The 25,275-nt window shown below is 47.4% G+C and overlaps 1 protein-coding gene across 1 annotated transcript; it reads left to right on the top strand.

Annotated features, from left to right (window-relative positions):
• The first annotated feature begins 369 nt into the window (after positions 1–369).
• NR1D1 (nuclear receptor subfamily 1 group D member 1) lies at positions 370–12,838 on the top strand. The gene is made up of 8 exons (XM_066631183.1): positions 370–689; positions 7,035–7,376; positions 7,743–7,831; positions 8,181–8,325; positions 9,065–9,678; positions 10,869–11,054; positions 11,416–11,626; positions 12,442–12,838. The coding sequence occupies exons 1-8, from the start codon at positions 416–418 to the stop codon at positions 12,639–12,641; spliced, it is 2,061 nt and encodes a 686-aa protein (XP_066487280.1). The 5' UTR covers positions 370–415; the 3' UTR covers positions 12,642–12,838.
• The last annotated feature ends 12,437 nt before the right edge of the window (positions 12,839–25,275 follow it).

The raw sequence follows: 25,275 nt of genomic DNA, 5'->3' as shown, positions 1-25,275 counted from the left end.
TTTATTTTTTTAAGCCTCAACCTCTTTTGATCTCTCAGGGGAAGCTGGGAGGAGGTGGGAGGGAGAGAGAGGAACAAAAAGCAAAGTCACTCCATAGGAATGCACCAGCCACAGACAAGCAGACGGAGCACTGTCACTAGAAACTACAACTCCCAGCAACCCCTTGCGCCCCCGCACTGAAGCCCAGTGCAATGTGCCTGCTGTTGCTGCAGCAGGAGCAGAAAGTGTGTCACTGGGGCACGAGGCTCTCCCTCGGAGTCACATGGTGGATGCTCCAGTGCCGCGTGCGGGCGTCTGCGCAGCTGCAGGCGGAGAGGAGACCGGAGTGAGTGAGACCTGGCAGAGTAGCATCTTGCAGGCGAAGGGAGAGGCAGCAGCAGAGGGAAGCTCCGGGGGCTGGAGGGAGACACTTCGCATGCCCAGCTCTCTGCGTCTTCTGTGCACTCTGGGTTGCATTGCAGAATCCCCATTGGAAAAGGCAGATCCCCACTGCCAGCGGACCGGTCCTTTGCTTGGCTGCACAACTTTGGGGGGACAGGAAGGAGACCGAGGAGGAGAAGGGGGCAGCCACCTGCTTCCCCTCCCTCCCTCCCCGCCAACCGAATCCAGGCTCCCAGCATCACCAGCCCTGAATGCCAGCGCGCTGCTGAATAGGATGGCAGCCCTGGATACGAACAACAACGCCCCAGGTAAGCCCCTGCCTCTCGTGCTTTGCTTGATGGATTGATTCTCCAGGCTGATGTCCCTTCTCGCGTGGCTGGGGTGCATCCAGCTCCCCTCCAGCCCTGCATCACGCTTGCTCCAGAACTCTCCTTTCATTGTGTCCCCCTGAGCTCAGAGTTTCCACCCTGCTCTCCAAGCCTGTTAGTGGGGTGTCTGCCTTTCAGCTGGAGATGCAGGAGGCGAGGGAAGGGGGCAAGTGTTTCCAGGCAAGTGATCTCCCCCCCCCCCAAGCAGCAGAAGGGCTGATCTGGGGGTGCGAAGTTTGCTTCTTGAAACGTTACCCTGGGGCCCCTTCCTAGCCACACCTTCCTGGGAGTAAGCCCCATTGACTCTAATGGCACTTGCTTCTGAGTAGGCATGCATAGGATGGGTCTGTTGGGCACTTTCTGATCTCCTGGAAGGCAGATCGATGTTGGGTTTCAAAATGGAAAGCGACCCTGATTCCCACCCCCATCCCCAACCCAGCTGGGGCAGACCCTGGGCATGCAGTGCCATTCTGAGAAGGGCCATTCATTTGAATGGCACTGCCTCCCATTGTAAACGTAAACGTGTCTTAGGACCGTGGCCTGAGGGCGATTCCTTGCCTTCTCTGGAAGTCTGGGGAGAGGAGGAGGCCAGGGGAAGATGGGTGTCAGTTTCAGGGAAAGAGGTCACTCTCTTCTCCCTGCGGGGGGAGGAGGGAGTGGAGTGGAGTCAAGTGTCTGGGCTGCTGGCAGCCTCAGGTGACGCCCTGTCCTGTCATTGGAGGAGGTAGGGGGCAGAATTGGGGGTCAGGAGGGGTATTCTCACTGCTGGGTCTCCCCACAGGTCGTGGGGAGGGGGGTATGTAAGACTCATCGGGGTCTTCCCCCACCCCAGTGTTTCCCCTGGTGCCTTCCTGGGATCTTGCCCCCCCCATGCCTTGGTTACCAGGAATTTCTCTCCCGCGCAGCACGGCCACCCCCTTTGGAATCCCCCCTTCCTGGGATTCCCTCCTCGAAGCTTTCCCTGTGCACTGACTCACGTGTCCTGTTGCCTGGCTCAGCCACGTGCAAGGTTTGTTTTCCCTGCCGGCCCCGCCCCTCCCCGCCTCCCATTGGCCGGTCCCCGCTCTGTCATCTCATCATAGGCTCGCCTCCCTCCCTCCCAGGCGCGTCACCGTCCAGGAAGCGCGAACGTTCTGAGGCCTCCCTGGTGGGTGGAGCTGGAGGGAATGGGCCGTCCCTAGCGAGGGGGCGGGTTTGGAACCCAAGAGGTGGGCGAAGGGGCGGGGCAACGCGTGATAGGCGGACTTGGAGAGGGGGCCACGTGCGAGAGGAACACGTGGGAGTCAAAGCGGCTGACCTACCAACTTTACTACTTCTTCTCTGGCCATGTGGATCCTAGTGGGAAGGAATTGTAGTGTTGGGAGGGGGTGTAAAAAAACTGGAGGGGGGGTCACTTGAGTGCCAATTGGGGGAGTGGGCAATTACCCACCTTCACCATCCTCGGCCCTGGCAGACCACCAAAGCCTGGACCACTTGCTCCACCCTGTTAGATGACTTCTCTAGCTCAGCCTTGGGCAGGTGCCTTAGGAACAAGATCACCCACTTTGGATTGCAAAAACCCCTGCAGATTGCCCCCCAGTGCCTCTGAGCATGTACAGAGTACTTTTCACCCAAGTGTAATGTGGAGAGAGCAAAAGATGGGAGGGCGTTCTTCCCTTTGAGCATGTTCAGAGTGCCTCTTGTTTGTGCTCAGAACAATCTTAAACACAAACAAAAACATGGATCTCGTTCTAACACACTATCTTTACCTTGTGGTTGAAGGCAACTAAAAGAAACGTGCACATTGAGCATGCACATTGTGTGCCTGCAGAGCAGAGCCATTTTAATGAATTCTATAATAAAGCATAAAAGCAGAAGTAATACATTTTTTTTATTTGTACTGACCCAGTGGTTCTCAAACTGTGGGTTGCGAACCAGTTTTTGGTGGGTCACGAGGCCTCCTGGGCGAGTGTTCTGTGGCTTCTGGGTTCATGATTCAATGCGATTGAGTGGGCTGGGTGCCCGCTGTGGTTCTGCAAGGCATTCTGGGGTGCTACCCTGCCGATGAAGCTTTGAAATGTTCAGGTCTGCTGACTGACTTGGCAATATGACATTGAAATTATTTCTTTATATAAATTATTTATAATTTATTTATATAAATTACAGTATATATTATAGTACCATTGAATGAAATTGCGTGGGAGATACGTCTCCAGTGATAACAGGAATTTGGTGAGGTACAAATTGGAGTAGAGGTGGAGTTTGCTGAGTAGGGGAATTGTCTGGGAATGAAGAATGAGGTGACTGAATCTGATCTGCACATCAGATGAGAAGTCTCCAAAAAGCAGTTTGTCCTCGCTGTTGTACAGCCCAGCTCTATGTGTAGGATTGCAAGATTTGTGTTTCTTATATGGAGTTTCCTATCTCTTTTGTGGACATGGTGCGTGTGTGTTTGTGTGCCTTCTTAAGTGGGAACTCACAACTTGGTTAGGTGTTGTTGGGCTTGTATTGGTTTCAGAATCTTCATTCTGGGAGATTATGTTGGTATGGTTATGTTGGTATGGTATGTTGGAGACTGAACTACTCTGATGATGGCTAGGTTCTCTTGTGGGTTCCTTGTTGGGTTTGCATTTGCGCCTCGCCATAGGAGGATTGTTTCTCCTCTATTAACTTATTGAATACAAGTTGCTTTATCTGGCTCAGTCTCTGTAATTCCCACAGCGTAGTTATGCTTGGACCTGGGAGATTTGCCTCATGCTGTGATCAATGCCACCTTTCCTGCAGACTCCCACTGAGTTCACTTGCCTCAGCTGTGCTTTTGTAGGATGAGCCGATGAGCAACATGTGGCCCTATGGCAAAGATCACGTGTGGCCAGGGCCTCCACGTGTGTCTCCTGACACTCCCAGAGTCCTTGTCTCTAGGAGACTGATTTCTGGCGACACACATGCAGCCAATAGCCTAGACACGCCTTTACTTGTCTTCAAACCCGTTTGGAAGCTCTCCAACTTGGTCCGCAAACACTTCCAGCCTTGCTTGTGCTTTCTAGCAAGCTTTTTTTATTCGCTGTGACCCAGTTGGGCCAATCATCTCTGCGACACAATCTATATTTAATAACTCATGCTGGCTTGGAGACTCCAAAATGTGCCGACCGTCCTCCACTGGGATTCCCTGCCCCACCCTTCACACCCTGCCCTGCTTGGCTTCCAAATGCTGATTCTCAGCTTTTTGGAGGACGACAAGAAAATGGGAGTGTTGTGAAGTGGTTTTTCAGGAGAGGCCACGAGAGTGAGCAGAGCAAAAACAAAGGCACCAGTGCCAGAGGGATTACTAACAAGGTCACATGCAAAGGCCATGTTCAGAATCCAGACAGGATGATCACGCCTGCCTTAACAGCCAGATACTTGGCTGGGCTCCAGGCCTCTGCAGCCCAAGAGGCACTTGGTTCAAATCAAGGTGCATGCTTGAATTATCTGCCTCCTCCTTTGTCCCTGATTGCTGTGCATTTGCCCAGCAGGAGAAAGGACAACACCTTTGAGAGCTACCAGAGTAATATAGTGTCACCTGGTATTTGAAATATCCTGGGGAATGTTGCATTCACCCTGCGTAGGCTGACTAGGTTCAGAATTGGAGCAGCAGAGTTATTCCTAGCCCATCTATTGGTGATGAAGACCTTTCCTGAGTTGCAGCAGTGCGTATTAGCTTTGCTTAACATCTTGCAAGAGATCAGATGCGGTTAGACACAGTGGTCCTGGACACCTAAATTATGGCACTTCTGGGTTGTCTCAGACTTCCTAGAGAAGACTAGGATTAATGACTAGATTTTTTTTTGTACTTCCACCCCTATGACAGCTCTGCTACTGAACTTGAGATTCATTCTGACTGTGCAGTTCTGCCAAAGTCAACCTCTGTGCAAAAGAGTGAGGCAGTACTTTTGATAATTATGAGGATGACTTGATGGGCAGTACCTCCTTCAAGAGTTTTACCTAAGTAGGTTGTTGGACTCCTACATTTAAGAGCGCCATCAGCTACTACGTTGTTCTCTACAGTTGTAACACCAAAGAACAGGAAGAGAAAAGGTTTTTTTGTCTCCCTGCATACCTGCGTAACTCAAATGTTCTCTACCCTGACCACTAAGAAAGAAGACATATGCAAGCAGACTGCCTTGTTGTTGTACAGTGTGCAACGTGGAACACAGACTCCTGCTATGTAGAGATTGTGTGATCTGCCAAACTGGAGCTGGGAAGGACTGAGTTAGCGCCAGGGAGCATGCTGTCAGAATGCCAGAGCTCTGTGAAAGTGGCACGTGCGTCTAAAACATGGGCTCCGTCTTCCAGTCCTGACGAATGTCTTCCAGTCTCTGTCTTCCAGTCCTCTTTGTCACAGAAGAAGAGGAAGATTGCTTGTGTCTGGTTTTTGTAGCACTCCCTAAGCAAGCAATCCCAGGTTCTTGGATCACATGTGAGGATAGTCATTAGCTTGTGGTAACCAAGAGAGAGAGGCTCTGACTTGTTAAAGGTCTGCCTGGGCATTGAGCATGGCTCTTCCATGTGACCTTGTTTATAATCCCTTTGGCACCAGAGGCTTTGTTTTCCTTTGCTTGAGGCCTCTCCTGCAGCACTTGCCCCCTGGCAGGTGTCCCAGATACAAAGCTTGGAGTGCTTTTATCTCCAGGTTGGACTATGCCAGCAGCCAGTCCCAGTTTAACAGTCCTCTCACCTGCTGGGGAGTGATTTTTTTAAAAATTTATTTCCTTCCACCTGTTTTTCAGTGGTCTCTTGGCTACCTGCCCTTCTCTCTGCTAACTAACTCAGTGATTTTTTTCCCCCCCCTTCACAGTCCTGAAATGTAGGTCAGCAACTGAAAACAGAAAGTGACTGAGAATGCAACTAAAGAATTTTGGCACAAGGAGTTCAACACTTGCACCCCAGGATAATGAAATAGGAATGGTCTTTACAGACCTTTATAAGGTGTGTGCTGGGAAGAAACAGCCCACCCTCCTTGTTGCTCCCACACACACTCTGCTGCTTTGTGTTTGTTTTTCTATCATTTTACTCCCAAATTGGTTTATCTTAATCTCTCCCCCCCCCCTTCTGCACGTGTCCTATGAGAGAGATTCTGTGTGCCCAGTTTGGGCCTGTTCTTTCTTTTCACTTATCCTCATATGACTGTGAGAACACACATGTTCACAATGAGAACTGAACTGCATAGAAGTAAATGCCAGTTCTTCTAGCTTCCTTGTGTGATGGGGCATTCACACAAGCAGCTACCCCTTGAATGTAGTGAATGGTATATAGGAAAGAAATGGACATGTACTATATGGGGGCAAAATCCTTTCTTCAGGAATATTGAAGGGCTGCTTTGTATTTGGTGATTAGCACAATAACTGCGAAGCCTCCATGTTCAGATGCAGCCTACCTCTGAATACCAGAAAGTAGAGACCAGGAACAAAGGAAGGCTATTGGCTTCAGGCTCTGCAGCTGAGACTCTCAGGGCATATCTGACTGGCCACTGTAGGAAATTTAAGTGCAGGACAAGCTGGAGCTTGGTCTGATTGATCACACAACAATTCTGTTGCCCTTAAGTTTCTCCTGATTCTTTAGACTGAATGGGCGGCAAAAGGGCAAGTGGATAGGTTCCCAGGAGGGGACGGAATTGACAGTAGTCCCTAGTCTTTATTTGTTTGTTTGTTTTTTGTTTTGCTTGCTTGCTTGCTTACTGGGGTTGTGGCACAAAAAAGGTTGAGGACCACTTGTCTAGATCATGGCAAGCTGCCCTAAAAATTCATGTTGGGATTTATTTGGAAACCAGAACATTAGTGTACACAATATTCTGATTGTCTCCCTGAGTTACAGATGTCAGAGTTGTGGATGGCTGCATCAGTGCTTTCATGCTGGTGCAGTACATCCTTTGGTGGTTTTGTGTAGGCACTATGGTGCTAGGCCAACAAGAATGGCATGTTTCGAGCTATATGCATTTCAACTTATGCCCCTAAACTCTATGTGTGCCGGGTACTTAATATACTGTGCATCAATATAGTGCTGGTTTTATGCTGGCTTCTTTTACAGTGTGCTTATGGCACAAAATGTGGGGGGGGGGGGAGGACAGGAGATATTATTTTCAACAGCAAGGGCTAGCAACTTACCTTGCTCCAAGACAACTAAGATTTTCAAGATCCTAACTTGACCTCTTGAAAGATTTCCAAACAATCAAACACAGACAGCTGGGTGTTTTTATGTGTCTATATTAAAGAACTGTGAAATGCTCTGTGGTGAGGCAGACAACCAAACAACTTTTTTCCCCCACAGGTGGCGTGATCAGCTATGTGGGCTCCACTGGGTCTTCACCAAGCCGCACCAGCCCTATCTCTCTCTGTGGCAGTGACAGTTCCAATGGCAGTTGCCAGCTGCCCCCACAAAGCAGCTTCCCTAGCTACTTTCCACCCTCACCCACTGGATCTCTGGTGCAGGACTCCGGACGTCTGTATGGGAGTAGTTCAACCGGGATACGTGAGGATGCCTCCCCTTCTTCCTCCTCCTCATCGTCGTCCTCTTCCTACAGCTCTGGAGGCTCTCCAGGGGGGTTGCAGGTGGCCTTGGATGACGGGAGACGCATCTCCCCCACTAAAAGCAGCAGCAGCAGTATCACAAGTGAGTGAGGGGCTGAACAGCAGGGCATTGGTGGGGGTGCTGTTAGGGGATGCTCTGGTGGACACAGGCTAGAAGCTGTAGAAAGGACAGTGGGACTCCTGATTGCAGCTGCTCTTTAGGTAGTTGGTTTTGAGTACCAGATCCAGGGGTGTTTCCCCAGATTAGCTTTGCTGTTTTATCATTGCAGTTCCTCCATGCTTCTTTGAAGCTTGTTGTTTACTCCACTGTTTGCAAAGCCTCTCCCCCCCCCCTTCCCTAAGAGTGGCCCAGGAGGGAAAGAGGCCACTGAAAGCTATAAAGCCAGGAATCTAATTTTTGGACATGGAGTTGCATAGTCACCTTCTCTGTCTCTCTCCTCCCTCTCAGAGCTCAATGGGATGGTACTTCTGTGTAAAGTCTGCGGAGATGTTGCATCTGGGTTCCACTATGGTGTCCACGCATGTGAAGGCTGCAAGGTAACTGGGGCATGTGTGAAACGTTAACCTGTGGTTGACAGATGCTGCAGGGGCCTTGCCCAGGGCCATCCCAAGCCATTTTGGTCCCTGAGGCTGAAAGTTTAGATGCACCCTTTCACCATGCTAATTAGCATGTGACATCAATCATGCCTATGTGCCCTGTGGGTCAGGTCTGTCTCCCACTTCTTGATAATTCTCAGAATTTGCTGTATGACCCCTTCTTCTGGTAAAAGAGCCCTTAGGCCTGATGGCTACAGATCAGCATCTGAGTACCCTAAGTCCTGGCTTGTGATTCCTTCTGGGAGTAACTGGTTGAAAAGGCTCTTAACTTGCTCTCCTCTCTGTTCAGGGTTTCTTCCGGCGCAGCATTCAGCAAAACATCCAATACAAAAAGTGCCTGAAGAACGAGACCTGCAACATTGTCCGCATCAACCGGAATCGCTGCCAGCAGTGTCGCTTCAAGAAGTGCCTGGCAGTTGGCATGTCCCGTGATGGTGAGCTCCTGCCACACCAGGCATTGAAGAGTTGGGAGGCTGATGGTTTTTGTGGGCTAAGGGTGCAGTGTAGGGAGATATGGGAACTTATTTGTTCTCATCTCCTTGAGTTGAAAGGATCATGTCCATGAGTGCTGAAATGGAGTAAGCTTTTGGAATGGAAGCAAGCCTGTCATATTCTTTTTGTGATTTATTTTTAAACAATCCTATCTTTCCCAGTTCATCAATCCTACTGATCCCACACCTAGTCTCCCTTGTACCATTCATTAGCTCTTGCTGCTCTCATTCTTCCAGCAATTTCCATCCCATAATCTCCCCACGAGGCCACCATGTGGCAGTCCTACCAGTTTTCCCCTTTCCAACATCTGCCATTTTGAAAGGGCCTGAGAAGAATGCAGGAAACTATACAACTGTGGTTCCAACTTATCTGGATCATGATGTCCCCACAGCTTCCTCTTTCTGGTAAAGCTGAGCACCGCCATCTTGGATCTGACAAGATCCCAGATAGTGGTACCAGGGGAACAGGTAGGAAGGGCCACCAGGGACATCCTGTGGGGCCTCATGAGTGTGCTGCAGTATCTTAGGTGTTGTGACACACACTCTGGGAATCCCTGCTACAGTGTGAAAAGGATTGGACTTTCCCATGGTCTTCAAATGCTCTGTAAAGAAATAATTCTGTACTGTAGCCAATACAGATGCTTCACACTTTCTCCTCTTTTCTTCCCCGTCTTCCTCACAGCTGTACGTTTTGGCCGCATTCCCAAGCGTGAGAAGCAGAGAATGTTGGCTGAGATGCAGAGCGCCATGAACAACATGGCTAATAACCAGCTGAATGTGCAGTGCCCACCTGAGAGCTTACCAGCAGGACACCCACAGCCTGCCACTCCACTGCTGTGCCATCAGCCCCAGCTGGCACCCTGCTCCCCACCCCACCACAGCACGTCGCCACCCCAGCCATCCTCTTGCTTCTCCCAGTTCTCCCAGCAGCTGACGCCCCCACGTTCCCCAAGCCCTGGCGACGTTATGGAAGATGTCATCTTGCAAGTGGCCAAGGCCCACAAGGAGATTTTTGTTTATGCCCATGACAAACTGACCACGGGACCCCCACCACCCACAGGCAGTGACAACAACTCTCTCCATTGGGAGAACAACTGGCTAACCAATAACTATCACAGCAATGGGCTCTGTCATCAAAATGGTAACTGGAATGCTGGCTCCATCCCTCACAATACCTGTCACCAGAACAACATCAATGGGCACAGGTTTTGTCCCTCCGGCTATCCCTCTGGGGAGATGGATACCTCCACTCGACAGGGCTGCCCGCGGCAAGGCGAGCCCAGAGATATACTCTTGGTAAGTGTTGTATTCCTACAGCATCAAACTGTGTGTCTCTCATTTCCTTGCCATGGTTTTATCTAGTCTAGTTTTTCCGAAAACCAGAAATGACGCTTTTAATGCCTTATAAGGCATTTGGAGGCCTGGGGGAAGCCCTCAGTGCCCTCCCAATGCCTCATAAGGCATTAATGTCACTACTGGTTTTTCTGAAAAACTGAAAGTCGTGTTTTTGCTTCTAAGGCTTAGTCTGAGCCCAGCAGAAATCACAGAGCTCCCCCCCTCCGAAGAGTGGGGGGTGTTTGCTCATATCTGCAGTTTCACTTAACCACCGGGCAGAGGGAGGTTCCAGAATGGAACCTCTGTGGATATGGCGGCACGCCTATATGCCAATTTATGAGGCATCTTTTTTATAAAACAGCATAAGGCATACATCATTGAGTAGGAAATCCTTGCTTTCTAGACCAAGCCCCTGCAGGGTGGGGGGTGGGGAGGAAGACCAGAGAATCTGCCTCTGTGCTTGCCTTGTATTGGCAGTAACAGCAGGATTGTTCTTACAAGTATGAGTTATAGAAATCCATCAAAAAGATTCTCATGCTCCAGAACAAGGATTCCTTCCTCTGGCAATCCTAACCAACTTCTGAGCACTGACATAAGGGCAACGCAGCTGAGGTAAGGGAACAAACATTCACTTATCCTGAGGAGGCCTCCATGACTGTCGCCCAACTGCAGGATGCAGCACATGCCCGATTGGCTCAGTTATGTCAGTGCTGGAAAGCTGGTTAGGTTTTGGGCCTAAGACAACAGTACCAACAGTCAAACTTGGCTAGAAAAGCCTGTTTAAAAGTTTGAACTTAACTACAGTGTTTCAGCTTCTCAAACAGTTGAGGCAGCTCTTCACATCCTGAATATCCAAATCAATCTCTTTTTAGTCAGAGTAGTACCACTTATCATAGATGGGTTATGGAAGTGAGCACATGAAGCTTGGCCCTACTGTTGTTGCTGTGGAGAGGGAAATCAACCCTGGATCAATTGGATGGGGATGCACACTGCATTACTGACTGCTGTGATGTAGTTAGTACTTTGTAAAACAAACCCCAAAACATTGAAAGCTGGGGCTGAGAGAGCTTTTCAGTATTCAATTAGGTGTGCTGTTGTTCCAGTGACCTTTCACTTATCTAACACGACTTTCCATTTTTCCATCCCAACAGGCATGCCCTATGAATGGTCACCCCCATGGTCGCAGTGGCCGTACGGTCCAAGAGATTTGGGAGGATTTTTCGCTGAGCTTCACGCCTGCTGTGCGAGAGGTTGTGGAGTTTGCAAAACACATCCCTGGTTTTCGGGAGCTTTCACAACATGACCAAGTCTCCCTGCTCAAAGCTGGCACATTTGAGGTAGGAGCCATTTACGTTTCTAGTCACAAATGGCCAATTTTTTTTTCTATAAAAAGGGGCTATAACGGGGGGTGGAATACTTAATATTACAATATCGGCTCTGGAAAACATGTACAGTGCATGAAAGGTGCAAATAATATTTTTGGAAAAACTTTTAAAAATTGGAATAGATGTGCCATTTTAGTTCTTTCTGAACTGGAATGTGACTTCAAAAAAAGGTGATGTTTCCAAGTTAATTTCTATTTGTGGGAGAACCTCTTTACTTGGAGACCAACACAGAAGGTATTTGATTAGGCTGCATGAACTTGAAGCTTTCTGTCTCCTGACTAGGGGCACCCCCTCTTTTCTTCCTCTTCTTCAGGTGCTGATGGTTCGGTTTGCTTCCCTCTTCAACGTCAAAGAGCAAACGGTGACGTTCATGAGTCGTACCAAGTATAGCCTAGAAGAACTGTGGGGGATGGGCATGGGTGACCTGCTCACCTCCATGTTTGAGTTCAGCGAGAAGCTTGGTGCCTTGGAACTCTCCGAAGAGGAGCTGGGCCTTTTCACAGCTGTAGTGCTGATCTCTGCAGGTAGGTGTCTTTGGGTGAGGAGTGGTGGGAATCTTGGCCATGGAGTATGGATAACTTGTTCTTGCCTTGTCGGAGTTCTCCACAGCCATATCTTACCCAGTTGTTTTGCCCTTATATCTTCTTCGCTCCTTGTCCAAATTCTATGCAGTTTTGCCCCTCCAATACTATGCTCTCAGTCAGTTAAGCATCTCCTTACCCCCTTCAACGACTCCACCTACTTCCCTTGGTGCCCCCTCATGCTTGGAATTGTCTGCCAGGCACTGGAAGTCTGCCTATCATCCTGCTTCAAATCTTTTCCGGAAAGCCTCTGGCTTAATGCCTTGGTCTGCACATTCCCAACTACTGTGTAGCCCAAATATGTCTAACTGTAGTTACTCATATTCTCCCCTGCTACCTTGGCCCCTACTATTCCTTCTCTTGTCTTCCTACATGTTGAAATTTAAGAATGTAAGCTCCTTGGGACAGGGATCTGGGCTTCATAAAATATTCTGAAAAGCGCATGTATACCAATGAGCTACAGAAATGGTTGTTAGACTTCTGAGAGACTGGGATCTGGACTCTGGACTGATTTCATTTTACTTCTGGGTGATCTTCCCAAAAGGCAGCAGATTAGAATGTTGTATAATAGAGCAATAGACTGGAATCCAGCTGGCTCTCTGTAAGCCATGGTCTTTTGTACCAGATGTGCTGGTGTTGGCACAAGACATCATAGATCTTGTGTGGCTGGATGGGTGGATATTTTGATAAAGGGAGTGTATACCTGAATGTCACCTTTTCAGTATATGATGCTTACTGCCTGCCCCTCTCTTACATAGATCGCTCTGGCATTGAGAACGCAGCATCCGTAGAGCAACTGCAAGAGATGCTGATCCGTGCCCTGCGGGCTCTCATCCTCAAGAACCACCCCCAGGAGACTTCCCGCTTCACCAAACTGCTACTGAAGCTTCCTGACCTGCGCACTCTTAACAATATGCACTCCGAGAAACTGCTGTCCTTCCGCATTGACGCTCAGTAGAAGAGAGAGCGGGTGCACCAACTACTGCCCACTTTCCTGTGCTGCCCTCCTGTGTTGCACTAACCAGACTGTTTTCTGGGCCTGGACCCAGTTATTTATACTGGTGTAGCAGCTGCTGCCCCCACCTACCCAGAAGCAAGCGGCCTAGCCGCCCTCTGTAAATATATCTATGTATATTGGAGTTTTGTGAATAGTATGGCGCTCTTCCCTGCCATGGCAACAGCCACGGGGGAATAATATATTGAAAGCAAACTGCCTGTATTGGCCTCTTGACTTGTTTTGCCTACAATCCCTGCTTGCTCTTTCTTGAGGTGGGGTGTCCTCTGCACCTGTCAGAAAGGCAGAACCTGTTGAAACTTTCTGTGTGCAGGCTTCATTCACCTTGCAAAGGGTTCACACTTCTAGAATGTGTGAATCTAGGATTCACACCCCAGAATGAGTAAGTGGCAACTACCTTGTCCCATTGATTTTTCCTGGGACTTAAGTAGGGCTAAGGAAATTGGTCTCAAACTCTTTCAACTGGCGTCTCCCTTGATTTACTGAGCCGTGGGCTATGGCTCCCCATTAGGGCTATATCCTATACATTGTACAGGGTGGTGGTTTTTTTGCAAGGATTCTATTGCACCCCTGGCTGGTTTCCACAGCTCCTTACTGGAGACAGAAGAAGGAGTGTTCATTCTACATGTAGATTTTCCATCCTCTTCCAGCTTGGTGACGGAAACCCCAACCAACAGCAGCTTAATTTTCACTGCCGAGGCCCTGGATCTGCCATTCCACTAGCTCACCTGCCACCCCAAAACCAGGAGACCTCTCGGTTATGCACTGCCCTCCTCTGGAAGGGACCTCAGTGAGTAAGAGGATACAGGGGGCATAGATGGAAACTGAAAACTGAGGTTCCTAGAACTATTTCCTGTGGTTTTAAAAAAAGAAAAGGTTTTAATCATGTACTCTTCCCCCCTCCCCCACTATCACATTTAAAGAAAAGGATAATCCACTCATCAGAAATGAAACACCAAAAGCCAGTTGGGGCTGTGAGGGTATTTTTTAAGGGTAGGTTTGTTTGTTTTTTTAATCATATATTTATTACATAAATATATAGTAAAATAGACCAGCGACAATTACCATAAAAATATCTTTCTTTAAAATCCTGACCAAAAACACAAAAAAGGGTTATTTTTTTCCCCCGCCCCAAACTTTTCAGGTTTTTTATTTTTTCAAAATCGCACGTCACAGACAAATTGTGATTGTCGTAGTTTTTACATCAGCAGCTTCCTGCTTTTCCCAGATGCAAAAAGGGGGGAGGGTGATAAAGGTGAGGGGGACCATTTCCCCACCTGGCTTGTCCCTCCCTTTGACCCCCCCCCACCGATTCCCCTTCTGAAACACACTGAAAACCCCCATGCCCCAGACATACATTCACTAACTCCCTGCTCACAGTTTCTTTCCCTGCTCTGGACTGCGAGGGAAAAAACCACAATGCATAGTATATGGGGGGTTATGGGGGTGCCCCCTTATTGGAATTTCCCTTCCCTCCCTAACCCTTCTAGTCTGGATCCAAAGCTGTAACCCCTTGAGTAATACCCTCACAGAACTAAGGTCAGGTGGGGGGTGGAGGTGCAGAAGAGATCAGTGTGTGTGGGGGGGTATCATCTGCAGAAACTATATGAGGTATGTACTTGGCAAAGGAATACTGAGACATGGTGCAGGTCAAGAGTGTCCCTCCCTCCCCCTTCCAAACAGGCTGATGTGGGGGAAAAAACTTGGCTTCTACCCACAAATTGTCACAGTCATTTAGTGCCCCACATAGGTGTGGTGGGAGACTGGGATGGTGGGGCATTATGCCCTGAAGGAGCAAGACCTCCTGCTACCAGCTGTGAAGGCCCTGGGCCTCTCCAGACAGGTTGGATACCAACCCAATGGAGATACATCTTGGTGCACCCATTTGTTTTCTGTTAGATAGGAGAGAAGATTGGCATGATGGTGGGAGCAGTGCCTAAGGAGGCAGTGTTTTCTGGGTCTAAAGGGAGGGAATCACCCTGTGCTCTTCCCCTTTTCTTAAGGCTGTGTGAACACAGGTGTGTGTGCACACACCCCCTGCCCCAGCAGTTACTAGAATTTAATTTCACAGTGCCCTCTATAGGAAGATTGGTACACGACAGTAACGCTTCAGAGGAAACTCCCCCTCTACAGCCTTGCATATACCCCTAATATGAACTCAAATGCACAGATTCCACCCCCCCCCCCAATAAAGTATGTGTGCAAAAGCTTTCTAGTTCCCCTTCAAGCATGGGTGATTGGAGAAGAATCACAGCCGAAGGCTACACGGGTGGGCCCTGTGGAAACATTTGCCCTTTTTAATGAATTTGAGGAAGGATAGAGTTTGCCCAGATTTGACATGCATAACTGGTAGAAAGGATTTCTTTGGCTAAGGTGCCACAACTCCAAGGTTTGAATAGCCCCTGCAAAGGGACTCGTAGGGGTAAGGACTGGTTCACACCAACATGATCATTGCTTCATCTGTAACTGGGAATCAATGCCATTGAGAAAGTTTGAATGGATATCAAGTGATGTGAGTTCTAGCTGTAGCAGTAATCTGAGACAACTCAGTCACTCATACGCAGAAGCCTTCAGTGATGAACCTGTGTGTTAATCCCATCTTTGTCAAAAGCTTCCTGTTGCCCAAAGGAGGTGCTAACTCCCCTCCCTTTTACGTAAAAGCTCAAGGCTTAGAGCTTGAGGGGATCCTGCTCCCAAAGAACAGAGCAACTAGTTAGCCAAGGATATCCAGTTATTCAAGGGGGCAAAGGTAGTCAAAATAAATTAGCCAAATGAATCCAGGCCTGCTGGGTAGATTAACCATAGCAAGGCCAACCTTACAGTTGCACCATCCAGTGTTAAGCTGTACATATCCTCTTGTAACTGGGCAGGACAGACTGCATTAAGGGAATCCCACTCACTAACGAAGGGAAGGAGGAATAAGGGGGAACTCCAATTAACTACAAAACAGATGGTGGCTCTCTCTCTTTTCCTCTTACTACAATTTTGTAGGGATTACAGGCAGTAGGTTGTGCATGTGTGTGCGTGGGGCATGAGGTTGTGTAAAGTGCACAGGTAGCTTTATGTTTGTGTGCATAGGGAAGCCGTGCATATTAGTAACACACGGTTGATAGAACTATGCTTATATATATATACACACACTATGGGTGCCATTGTGCAGGACTTTCTGTGAAAGCCCCACCAAAACGATGGGGCTTGTACAGGAGAACTTCCCACTCACCTGTGCCCCATATATACACACCAATATACATTTACGCACTGGGGTTTCACTCCACGGTAGATCATGACCATTTTTCTCATGCCTTTCAACCCTGCCCACAATATAGAAATTCTATTTCCCTAAAGTTGAATATGCCTGATGAGCAACTTGAGAAGACCAAGGTTGCCTTGTAAGGAGACTTCATTATTTGGTATAAGGCAATGAGGAATTAATACCTGCCTGTCCCCTTCCTGATCTTCAGGGGTGTCCTCTAAATGCTTTGCAAGCTTGTTAACATGAGAGCAAACAGGCTTCCGCACATGCCTCCCTAGACATAGAGATCTTTGCCTAGACTGTAGCTATATACAAATATTTACAAGAATTACAAATACATAACAGACTGTACACTGCTTGGTGTATGAAAGTACCCCCTGCTGGCTGGTTAAGGAATAGTGTTAAGGCCTCCAGAAAGAAGGGTGTGTGTGTGGAGTGGGGGGGAGGTAAGTGGAGACAGGGACAAGATGGGGCTGAGTTGGAGCTGGAATGGGGAGTGTTTCAGCCCCTCAGACAAGGTGGCGAGCAATGGGATCAGGGAGAACCGGCAGGACAAGTTGGCAGGAGTGTTTTAGGCAGAAATTGAGAGGATGTATTGCCAGTCTGTGCTCAGACAGGATAGTAAATGCAAAAAACAAACCCCAACAACCCCAAAACAAACAAAAAACCACACACCCACAGATATGGACCCACACATGAAAGCGGTCACATGCATATTTGAGCGTTCAAATATGTACAACCCTAGTTCTGCTACAGATCTATAAGTGGACCCAGACATTGTCCAAGAGCTCCAAATGTATGATCAGAACATACCACATTGGTGCATTCACTCAGCCAGTCAAAACATGTAGCAAGCATCTACGGCCCAAGGCGTGAGGGTGCACACCCTGCCCCAGATATGCGGGGGATGGGAAACAGGCACATCAGGACAGGTGGGCAGCTGGAAGCAGAAAGATGCTCATGGATACATACTCTGGAATGGAGCCTGTTCCCACCACAGAGGGATAAAGTTCATACTAGACAAGTTCATACTCCAACAGGCAATTAAAACACAATAAAAAACAAGTTTGCCTGCTTCAACACACACACACACACGCACGCACGCACGCACGCACCCCTGAGGTGAGCAACACTGCATACACACAACACGCCCACAGCTTGAGTATTTTTACACATACACACAGTTAAACTCAACAGTGCATAAAACTAGTTACACACAATCTGGGTTCATACTACCCACAAATGCAAACCCTCCTCGCACATACGCACCACAGAGTCAGAGTGATGTTCCTAGACAGACAAAAAACACAAAATGTCGTGTGTGTGGCTGGCCTTTGTTGGTCCTGCATAGTCTGCTCAAAACTGGTGGCCTCTGCAGGACCCCCTCATGGCACTAAGATGCCTATTCTGTTGCCTTGCCCAGATCACGAAGAATGGCACTGGTGGTGATGGTGGTAGGGAGACAGCCGCTGGCCTCCGCTGTAGCACGTTCACAGAGTGCACACATTGCAAGGATGTGTGTGGCAGTAGTCTTTGGTATGCCCTGCCCTTTTAACCGCAGTGGTACTGGTTGAAGTCATAGGCCGCTACCTGCCAGAACCAGGTCTCACCTGTTGGGAGGACTAGAGAACCACTTGGGACATAGCGGGCAGAGACAGAGTGGAGGAGACGGGCTTCTTCTTTCAGATGAACTTAAAGAGGTAGATTGGGGATAAGTTGCTGAAAATAATGGCTGCTTGGCGCTTGCTTTCCTGCATTTATTGAGGGTCTAGGCTTGGCCACCAAGGATGCAGATTAATTACTCCTCAATACGCTTTCATCTTTTCAGGGTGGTTAAGAAACCACGAAAGGACAGACAGTTCCAGTCTTCCAGTATATGCTTACCAGCCAAATGTCTCGCTCATGTGCCAAGGGTATGACAAAAGAAATGCATTTCATCCCTTATGTGCCCTTCAAGGAGAAAGGGGCATTAGCCTCCCTCCCTCCCTCCGGGGCTGACTCAGAAGATCTTGTGCATATGTACACATGCACACGCGTACACACACCCATGCTGTAGTGCTACCTGTTAGGTGTTCAGATGTAATGGATGAAAGGGCAGCTCAGTTTCTAAAAGCTGTAGTGAAGAGAGGATTTGAGCAGGACATGCAGGGTGGAGAAAAGCTGTGGCTGCCAATATTTTCTATGTCAGACAAGAAGACCCATCTGAAAGGCCTGGCTTGTGCTAAAGCCCCAGTTTCAGGAGTCCTGTGTGGTTGATTTTGTTGTGGTAAATAAAAACAGCAGCAGCCACAAAGCTCCCAAGTTTAAAATGTAACACAAAACAAGGGCAGGTGTTTGCAAGCGGAGCACACTCCAGTTTCTCACCAGATGTTGAAAAATTAAAGGCTGAGAAGAAACTAGAGCTTTTTCAGCGTGGAAGGCGGTTTGGAAAAAAAAAAGATTGCTGCTCAGGGCATAACATTAACGATTGATTAAAAACAGGTATTTTGTTTCCTTTCAAAAACCTTTCTGATCAAAGGTGACATTAGGACAAGCTCCTGCATGCACACTCCCCAGGAAGCAAAACTTCCATCAAACCACTTTCAGTTCTCTTGAAAACTAAGGTCCATCTCCAGACTAAGGGGTGTTTTACACACGCATGACGGTCTCTCAATGACTGGAAGGTAGATGGGTCAGCTAACTCAGCAAAAAGCATCAGGCACCTAGAGGGAGATGTTTTGGAAACTCTGCCTGCGGTGACCCATTCACACATACAAGCCATCACTTGATGTGAGCATGTACATGTGTGAATGAGGCCTAGAATTGAACTGGGGAAAGTCTTCTGTTTTCTTAGCAACACCACAGCTTTGATAATGAGGGCAGGAGAGAATATAATCAGCATCGCCAGAACGTGCTGTGGGTAAATGTTAACTAAAACTAAAGCCCACATACCTTCCAGTAACTCAGAATGCTGGGCAAGATGGGATTCTGGGCTGTCAGCCAATCAGAATGCTACTGCTATATTACTGCAGTACTTTGAGGGCATAAAAATCCTGTTAGATTGAACGATAAAACAACACCCCACACAGGAACTGCCAGCATGCCTTCCTCTGTTCTAAAGCAGGCCAGAGACATTCAGTATTTAACTGAAGTTTCTGACCAAGCTTCTGAGATCTGTGTAGGAATTTCTGGAGCAGTTCTCAAGTGTTTGGGGCTGGAATACTAACTACTGCAGTAACACAGGCAGATAACTTTAAAAAAAAAATTGAATGAGTTGGGGAGGAGCCACAGCTCACTGGCAGAACACATGGCTTGTGTGGAGATGATGCCCACGTTCAATCCCCAGTTAAAAAGCTCTTAGGGAGCAAGGGTGAGTGCGTCTTCCTGACCAAGACCTTGCAGAGTCACTGACAGTTGGAGTGAGCAGTGCCAGAGGAAACGACTTGGTAGAAGGCAGATTCATAGGCTTGTATGAATGCATTACAAGACTGAGGACACAACAGGATCCTCCAGTGGGTGGACTGAACGAAAGGGCTGACTGGTGCAATTTATAAACTGATGCTCCTCCTCCTGAACAGTGATTCAATTCATGGGAAATGGTTGCCTGTGCCGAGAACCATCCCTGACTAGACAGCCGGCTCTTCTCCGCCACCCCATTTGTCCTGTTCGGTGGCAGGAAGATTTGGAAGGAGGGGAGGCTGGCCCCACCTGGAGCTGTGCCACAGGCTGAGTCTAAGAAGCACATCAGGGAGGGGGTGGGAGAAGTGTCCAGAGAACTTTCATTTTGCTGCTCTGGGACTTTCTTGCATAGTAGAAAAGCAGCAATTTAAAAGAGGAGCAACGCGGGGAATTACATGCATGTGTGAAGTGGAAGGAAGTTTTTGTTTCCTGTAGTTTCAAGGAAGGAAGGAGAGGTGACTGTGTGTGTATGTATACATGAGAACACATTCATACATGATAACAGTTTGTAGCCTTGAAACGCCTGCTAAAGCACAACACTTAAGACAGCTGATGCTCCAGTCTGAAATCAAGCAAAGTGTTTTCCTACAGGAAAAGTTTGTTGCTCAGTAGCAGAGCACAGCCTTGCACGAAGAGTGTCCCCAGGCTCCACCACTGCTGCCTCCAGTGAAAGGACCCTGCATCTTTTACCCTGCAGGTGAGAAGATGCTAGAAAGAGGCAAGTGGAAACATGAAGCCACTGCTTCAATTTGTTTTCCGTTAGTAAACCAACTGCTAGAAAAACTCTTCACAGCTGCCTTACATGTACCGGGTTCAGTGGTGTAGCTAATGATTGTGTAGCCCGATGCCAAGCTCAAAATGATGCCCCGGAAGTGATGTCACAACCGGAAGTGACGTCACACCCAGGCTTTTAAAAAAGTGAAAATTGGGGGGAAATCTGCCTCTTCCCCCAGAAGCTCACCACCCACTTGTTCTGCCGCGACCCTCCAGTCAGTGGCATAGCTAATGCATCTACCTGCTACCTGGAGTTAAAGAAGATTTTGTAGGCCCCCCCCACAACAAAATATAATTTAATTAAGTAAATTAAAAGTGTGCTCCTTATTGGTTAGAAACACTGTGCTGGGCTGAAGAGGGACAGTTATTCTTCCCCTGCTAAATATAAGAGGAGTACCACTTGAAAAAGTGCCTCTTTACCCAGTTAGCAGGGTAACTGTATTATGATATAGGAAATAAGAGTGGACTCATATTAAAACCTTATTGGTTCCATGCTGTATCATATAATGTCTCACTGGCTCTCAGAAAAATCACTCTCGTAGGTCAGTTTTGAGTTAAGAAAATCCACTTTCTGTTTCATGAGGCAGTTGTGTTTTCATTTTCTGGTTAATTGGCCATAACTTTTGATAGAATACAGATATTCCAATGAGATTTGTTTCACTGCATTCTGCATTAAATTACTTTTCCAATGATATATAACATGATGGTATTATTCGTGTATACCAATTTTTCTCACAATTTTGCCCACTAGTGTCAAGCTCAGCTTGTTTATTTATTTATTTATATAGGTATTTATATACCGCCTTTCTTTGGTCGTCAGATTTCTCCTCAGACTTTAATCCAAGGTGGTTTACATAGGCAGGCTGTTCTAAACCCCCGTAGGGATTTTTACAATTGAATAGTTCTAGTCTTTCATAGAACTCCTCATTCCAGCTGGATTCCTTCCCCGTCTGGCCTCTCTCTGGCCCTTCGCCTACCACGCTCCACTTGACAGCAACCACTTGTTGCCCCCTAAAGTCTGATGCCTGGTGCAACTGCTACCCCCTGCACCTCCTTAGCCACTGACTGGGTTTCCAGATAGGAAGGGTGGCAAAGACCTTTGCCAGTGAAAGTAGCCAACATGAGGCTAGCTGAGTCAATGGTCCATATGAAGGCAGCTTCTTATGTTAAGATGATGAACTCTTGGCTCATTATTCAGAAACTGCAAAGATCTTGCTTGCCTTTCCCGTCAAAGCCTTTAAGAGCAAGGATCAAAGCTTAGCAGCTTGAACCTATCTTTGTTTACCCAGAAGTCTCACTGTTTTCACTGGAACTGACGGCTGGAGAAGTGTATATAGGACTGCAGCACAAATTGCATAAATGGTAGCTTGGGACACACACACACATACACACTTCTTGGTTCATTCTGCAGCACAAGTTTTAATGCAAGAAGGGGAGTATGTTTTAAGTGTGAAAATGTTTCTGTAACGTTTGCTTAGAAAAGGGCTGCAGGGACAGGATGGGTTGGGGTCAAAACAGGTTTTTAAAATGAGCAGATTTAAATAAGGGCAGAGCAGAGCAACTGGGTCTTCCATAAGAGGGGCAGAGTTAAGTTGATCCAAGTGAGCAGGCTGGTTCTCAGTGTTTTGTCTGGAAAGGCTCGACTGAGCATGGAGAAACCTAAGCTTTGACTGATTGGGGTGATGGGTTCTAGGACCTCACCTGCATGCAGGGAACGTGTTTGAAGTTATAAGAAGAAACAGCTGGGTCAAAATTTGGCCAATCAGGCTATGAAGTCCCTCATCTTTGGATGCCTTTCAAATTATTATTGCATGACATGAGCGGTTGGGAGTGGTTGGGGCGACACTAACGTGGCCTCTGTGTTTTGAGCGAGACCCACAAGACTGGAAAAGGCTAGAAGAGCAGCCATCAAGTCCAGTCCCATGCCCTTTAGACCTCCCAATACAAGATTCTCCATCCCCACATTGTTCCCACCCACCCCCCAATATTTCAACAGATTAATTCACATCTTCCAGGCCAAGAATGCTACAACTACGTGCCCCCAAGATAACAAGATTATCATGGACACAGCTGCACTTCCTTGGAGATACAGCAGATAGGAATACAACTAGGGCTGCATATACTCTGTTTTAAACACAAACATACATTTAAATCCCACATCAAGACAAGCCGAATGCTGTGCCAAGAAAAGCTGAATAATTAAGCAAAACAGCATATATGTGCGCCTTTTTTGCAAAATCCATTCTGCTTCCACACTGGAGGCTTGTGCTCCAGCCCACAAGAAATCTTGCTCAGCCCCCACCTCCAAGATTTCTCACCTATCTTCACAGGCGTACGGGATTAAATGGATCCATGCCATTAAAAAAATAATCAAATTCTTGGTATTTGTACACAAATACTGGATTCTATGCTTGCACGGTGTTTGAATGGGACCGTGGATCAGACACAGACCTGAATATAGCCAAATGGCGGCTTTTGGGGCTTCAGGTCATTTTCAACACCAGCTCAGCAGCAACACCCCAATGAACCCCACGTCGCTGTTTAAGGGCGATAACAGAAACAAAAAAACAAAAACAAAAAAACACTATTTTTTTTTCTTCCAACCCCAAATTTGTTTGCATGATTTTTTTTTAAACAGACCCGTACAAAGATTTTTCTTCTTAATTAAAAAAAAAATTATACATACTTATATATATATTTCTGTATATTAGCTTAAAGTGGAGCTGTGATCTCCTTGCGCCGGCCCCCCTGAACCTTCAAACGGTACATCCAACATGCACCCGACCCATCGTGTCACATTTCCCACGGCGTCTTGAATGAGGTAAGAGGTAAAGGGTTTTTCTCAACGGAAACCAAGTGACAGAGAGAGAGAGAGAGAGAGGGAAAAGGGGTGTAAAAAACTACCCCGCTCCCCTAATGTTACATTACAGTTGCAAGAGGTCTGGCTAACAGATTGACAAAAAAGATGGATTTATCATGGAAGAAGCAGCTCAGGCGAGGGGGGTCTGATCCATTAACAGCATTAAGTGCCAAAAATACTTGTGTTAAAGTGATCACAGTCTGGTTTGTGTTAAGAGTGAAACAGAAGGAGGAAGTGGGAAGCTGGTGGTCTCTCTTCTTTAACAACACCCCCCCTCTCTCCCGGCAAAGTTTTGAGTAGGGATCAGCAACTGGGGGCTCCAGCACCAGATCTGGCCCCCTTAAGCACCAACTGCCCCCCACCCAGTTGCCAACCCAGAGGCGAAATTGCTGTGTGGATGGCCTGGTGACTATGGCAAATGGGATCTATTGTCCACATTGGAGATTAATGCAAATGAAGGCCTGGCTCACCACTCTCAATCCCCCTCTAAGGAGTGGGGATCCCATGAAACCAGGTGCCAGCCAGGACTTCAAAGGCTCTGCCTGTTTCTCAAATGACCAAAAATAGACAGAGAGCAGGATATGGAAATGAAAATATGTCACCAAAGGAGACAGACAAGTGACCAAGTTAAAGAAAAAACAACAACCTGGGGTGCTTCTTTCTTTCTTACCAGCTTTGTGGGCCATTGCTTGGCTGATGCAGTTTTCCAAATGTGGGTTGCCCACCCAATATTTTGTTTTGTTTTAAAATATTATTTTTTAAGAGCAACATTGTCCTTTGGAGGATAAAGATCATCACAGACCCAACTGGTATTTCCCTTCCACCTCGTCTCTGCATCCTTAGGCTAAGGGCTCGGTTCTGCCCATGGCTTTAAGGGTGGGCAGAGGCAACCGCGATGGGTAAAGAAGTGCATTAAATCAGGGTTGACTTAATCCTGGAAAGGGAAAACTAGGTTGGCCCAGACAGAGATGACCTTTCTAGTAGGTAAAATGCTTTCCCCCACTCCCACTGCAGAGGAGCCACTTTTCCCCTGTGAGCAGGAATACAACTGGTGCTAAAAGAGGGTTAGAGGTTTAAGGGTATGTGGGGCATGGGATGTTGCAGGAGAAAGGTTTTTAAGCAGACAGCAAAATGCTTGGCACCTTCCCCAGTCAAGTGAGCAGAACTAGTCACCCCCCAGACCAATTAAGGTTAGAAAGCCTGAAGATCTCTTGGGTGGCAGGAAGGGATGTGGCCCTCCCGGGAATTTTGTCCGTTTCCTGTCTTCCCCATTGATAAGTGCCATTTGCAAAAACAACAACAAAGAGAAAGGATTCGACCCTCGCTCGGTTCTCTGGGAGGGCTGAAGAGTCTGGTTTGTGGCTCGCGGCCTCTCCAGAGAGAAGAGCACGGAAGGAAGGGCAGCAAGGACACTAGTGCAGCAAGAAGTGTACCGCCATGTGGCGCGGGAAAGCGTGTGCAAAGAACTAGCGAGGGCCCTTTCAAAGCCCCGTGGGAGCATTGCATGCGGGCTTTCAGCTGGGGGGAGGCAGCGTAAGAATGGGTGAGAACAAGCTGGACCCACCCACCTTGCCCAGCTTGGAGGTAGATTGGCTGAAGCCACAGGGAGGATCAAGGAGAGGGTTTCAGGGGCAAGAAGGAAGGTTGAAATTTAATTTCTTGAAGGAGGCAATGAATTCACCCATCAGCACTGGAACAAAAAGTAAGCACCCCTCAGATTCAAGCCCTGCAGTGCGATTCAAAGCAAAATAAAATAGATTTTTTTTTTCAATCACCTGTTTTTCCATCAGGGGAGGAGAAGAGAGGGGGAGTTGTTGCCTGTTTCAAAGTGCATTTGTCCTTCACATTCAGACATTCAGATGAACCTCAATTTGCAACTTTCATTATTATTATTTTTTTGCCAAACTTCCTGCGATTTTCCTCCCCCTGCCCTTCCCCTTCCCCCTAAATAATTTAATAGGATTTCTCTCTTCCTCTCTCGGTTCCTTTTTTTAAAAAAAAAAACAAAAACTTTTATTTCTTTTACAAAAAAAAGTGCATTTTATATTTTAGCCTCCCAGGGAGGGTAACTAAATGCTAAGAGTTCTAAGAGAAAATTAAAACAAGAAGAAAACAACCAAACACACTCTGACGTTTTCTGGGACTGTTATGTGCAAAAGAAACATATATATATATATAGATATATATATTGATATATATAATTTATATATATATATATATATATTGATAATCAAGTCCATTTCAACGAGAGA

The sequence above is a fragment of the Tiliqua scincoides genome, chromosome 5 (genome assembly GCF_035046505.1).
Source record: "Tiliqua scincoides isolate rTilSci1 chromosome 5, rTilSci1.hap2, whole genome shotgun sequence".
Lineage (NCBI taxonomy): Eukaryota > Metazoa > Chordata > Lepidosauria > Squamata > Scincidae > Tiliqua > Tiliqua scincoides.
This window is presented reverse-complemented; position numbering and strand designations above follow the sequence as displayed.

Bases quoted from the DNA above. Each gene is read 5' to 3' on its own strand.
- NR1D1 (XM_066631183.1), top strand. From the start codon at position 416: ATGCCCAGCTCTCTGCGTCTTCTGTGCACTCTGGGTTGCATTGCAGAA. The intron at 7,832-8,180 runs GTAACTGGGGCA...CTCTCTGTTCAG, and splicing joins ACGCATGTGAAGGCTGCAAG to GGTTTCTTCCGGCGCAGCAT. The intron at 11,627-12,441 runs GTAGGTGTCTTT...TCTCTTACATAG, and splicing joins TGTAGTGCTGATCTCTGCAG to ATCGCTCTGGCATTGAGAAC.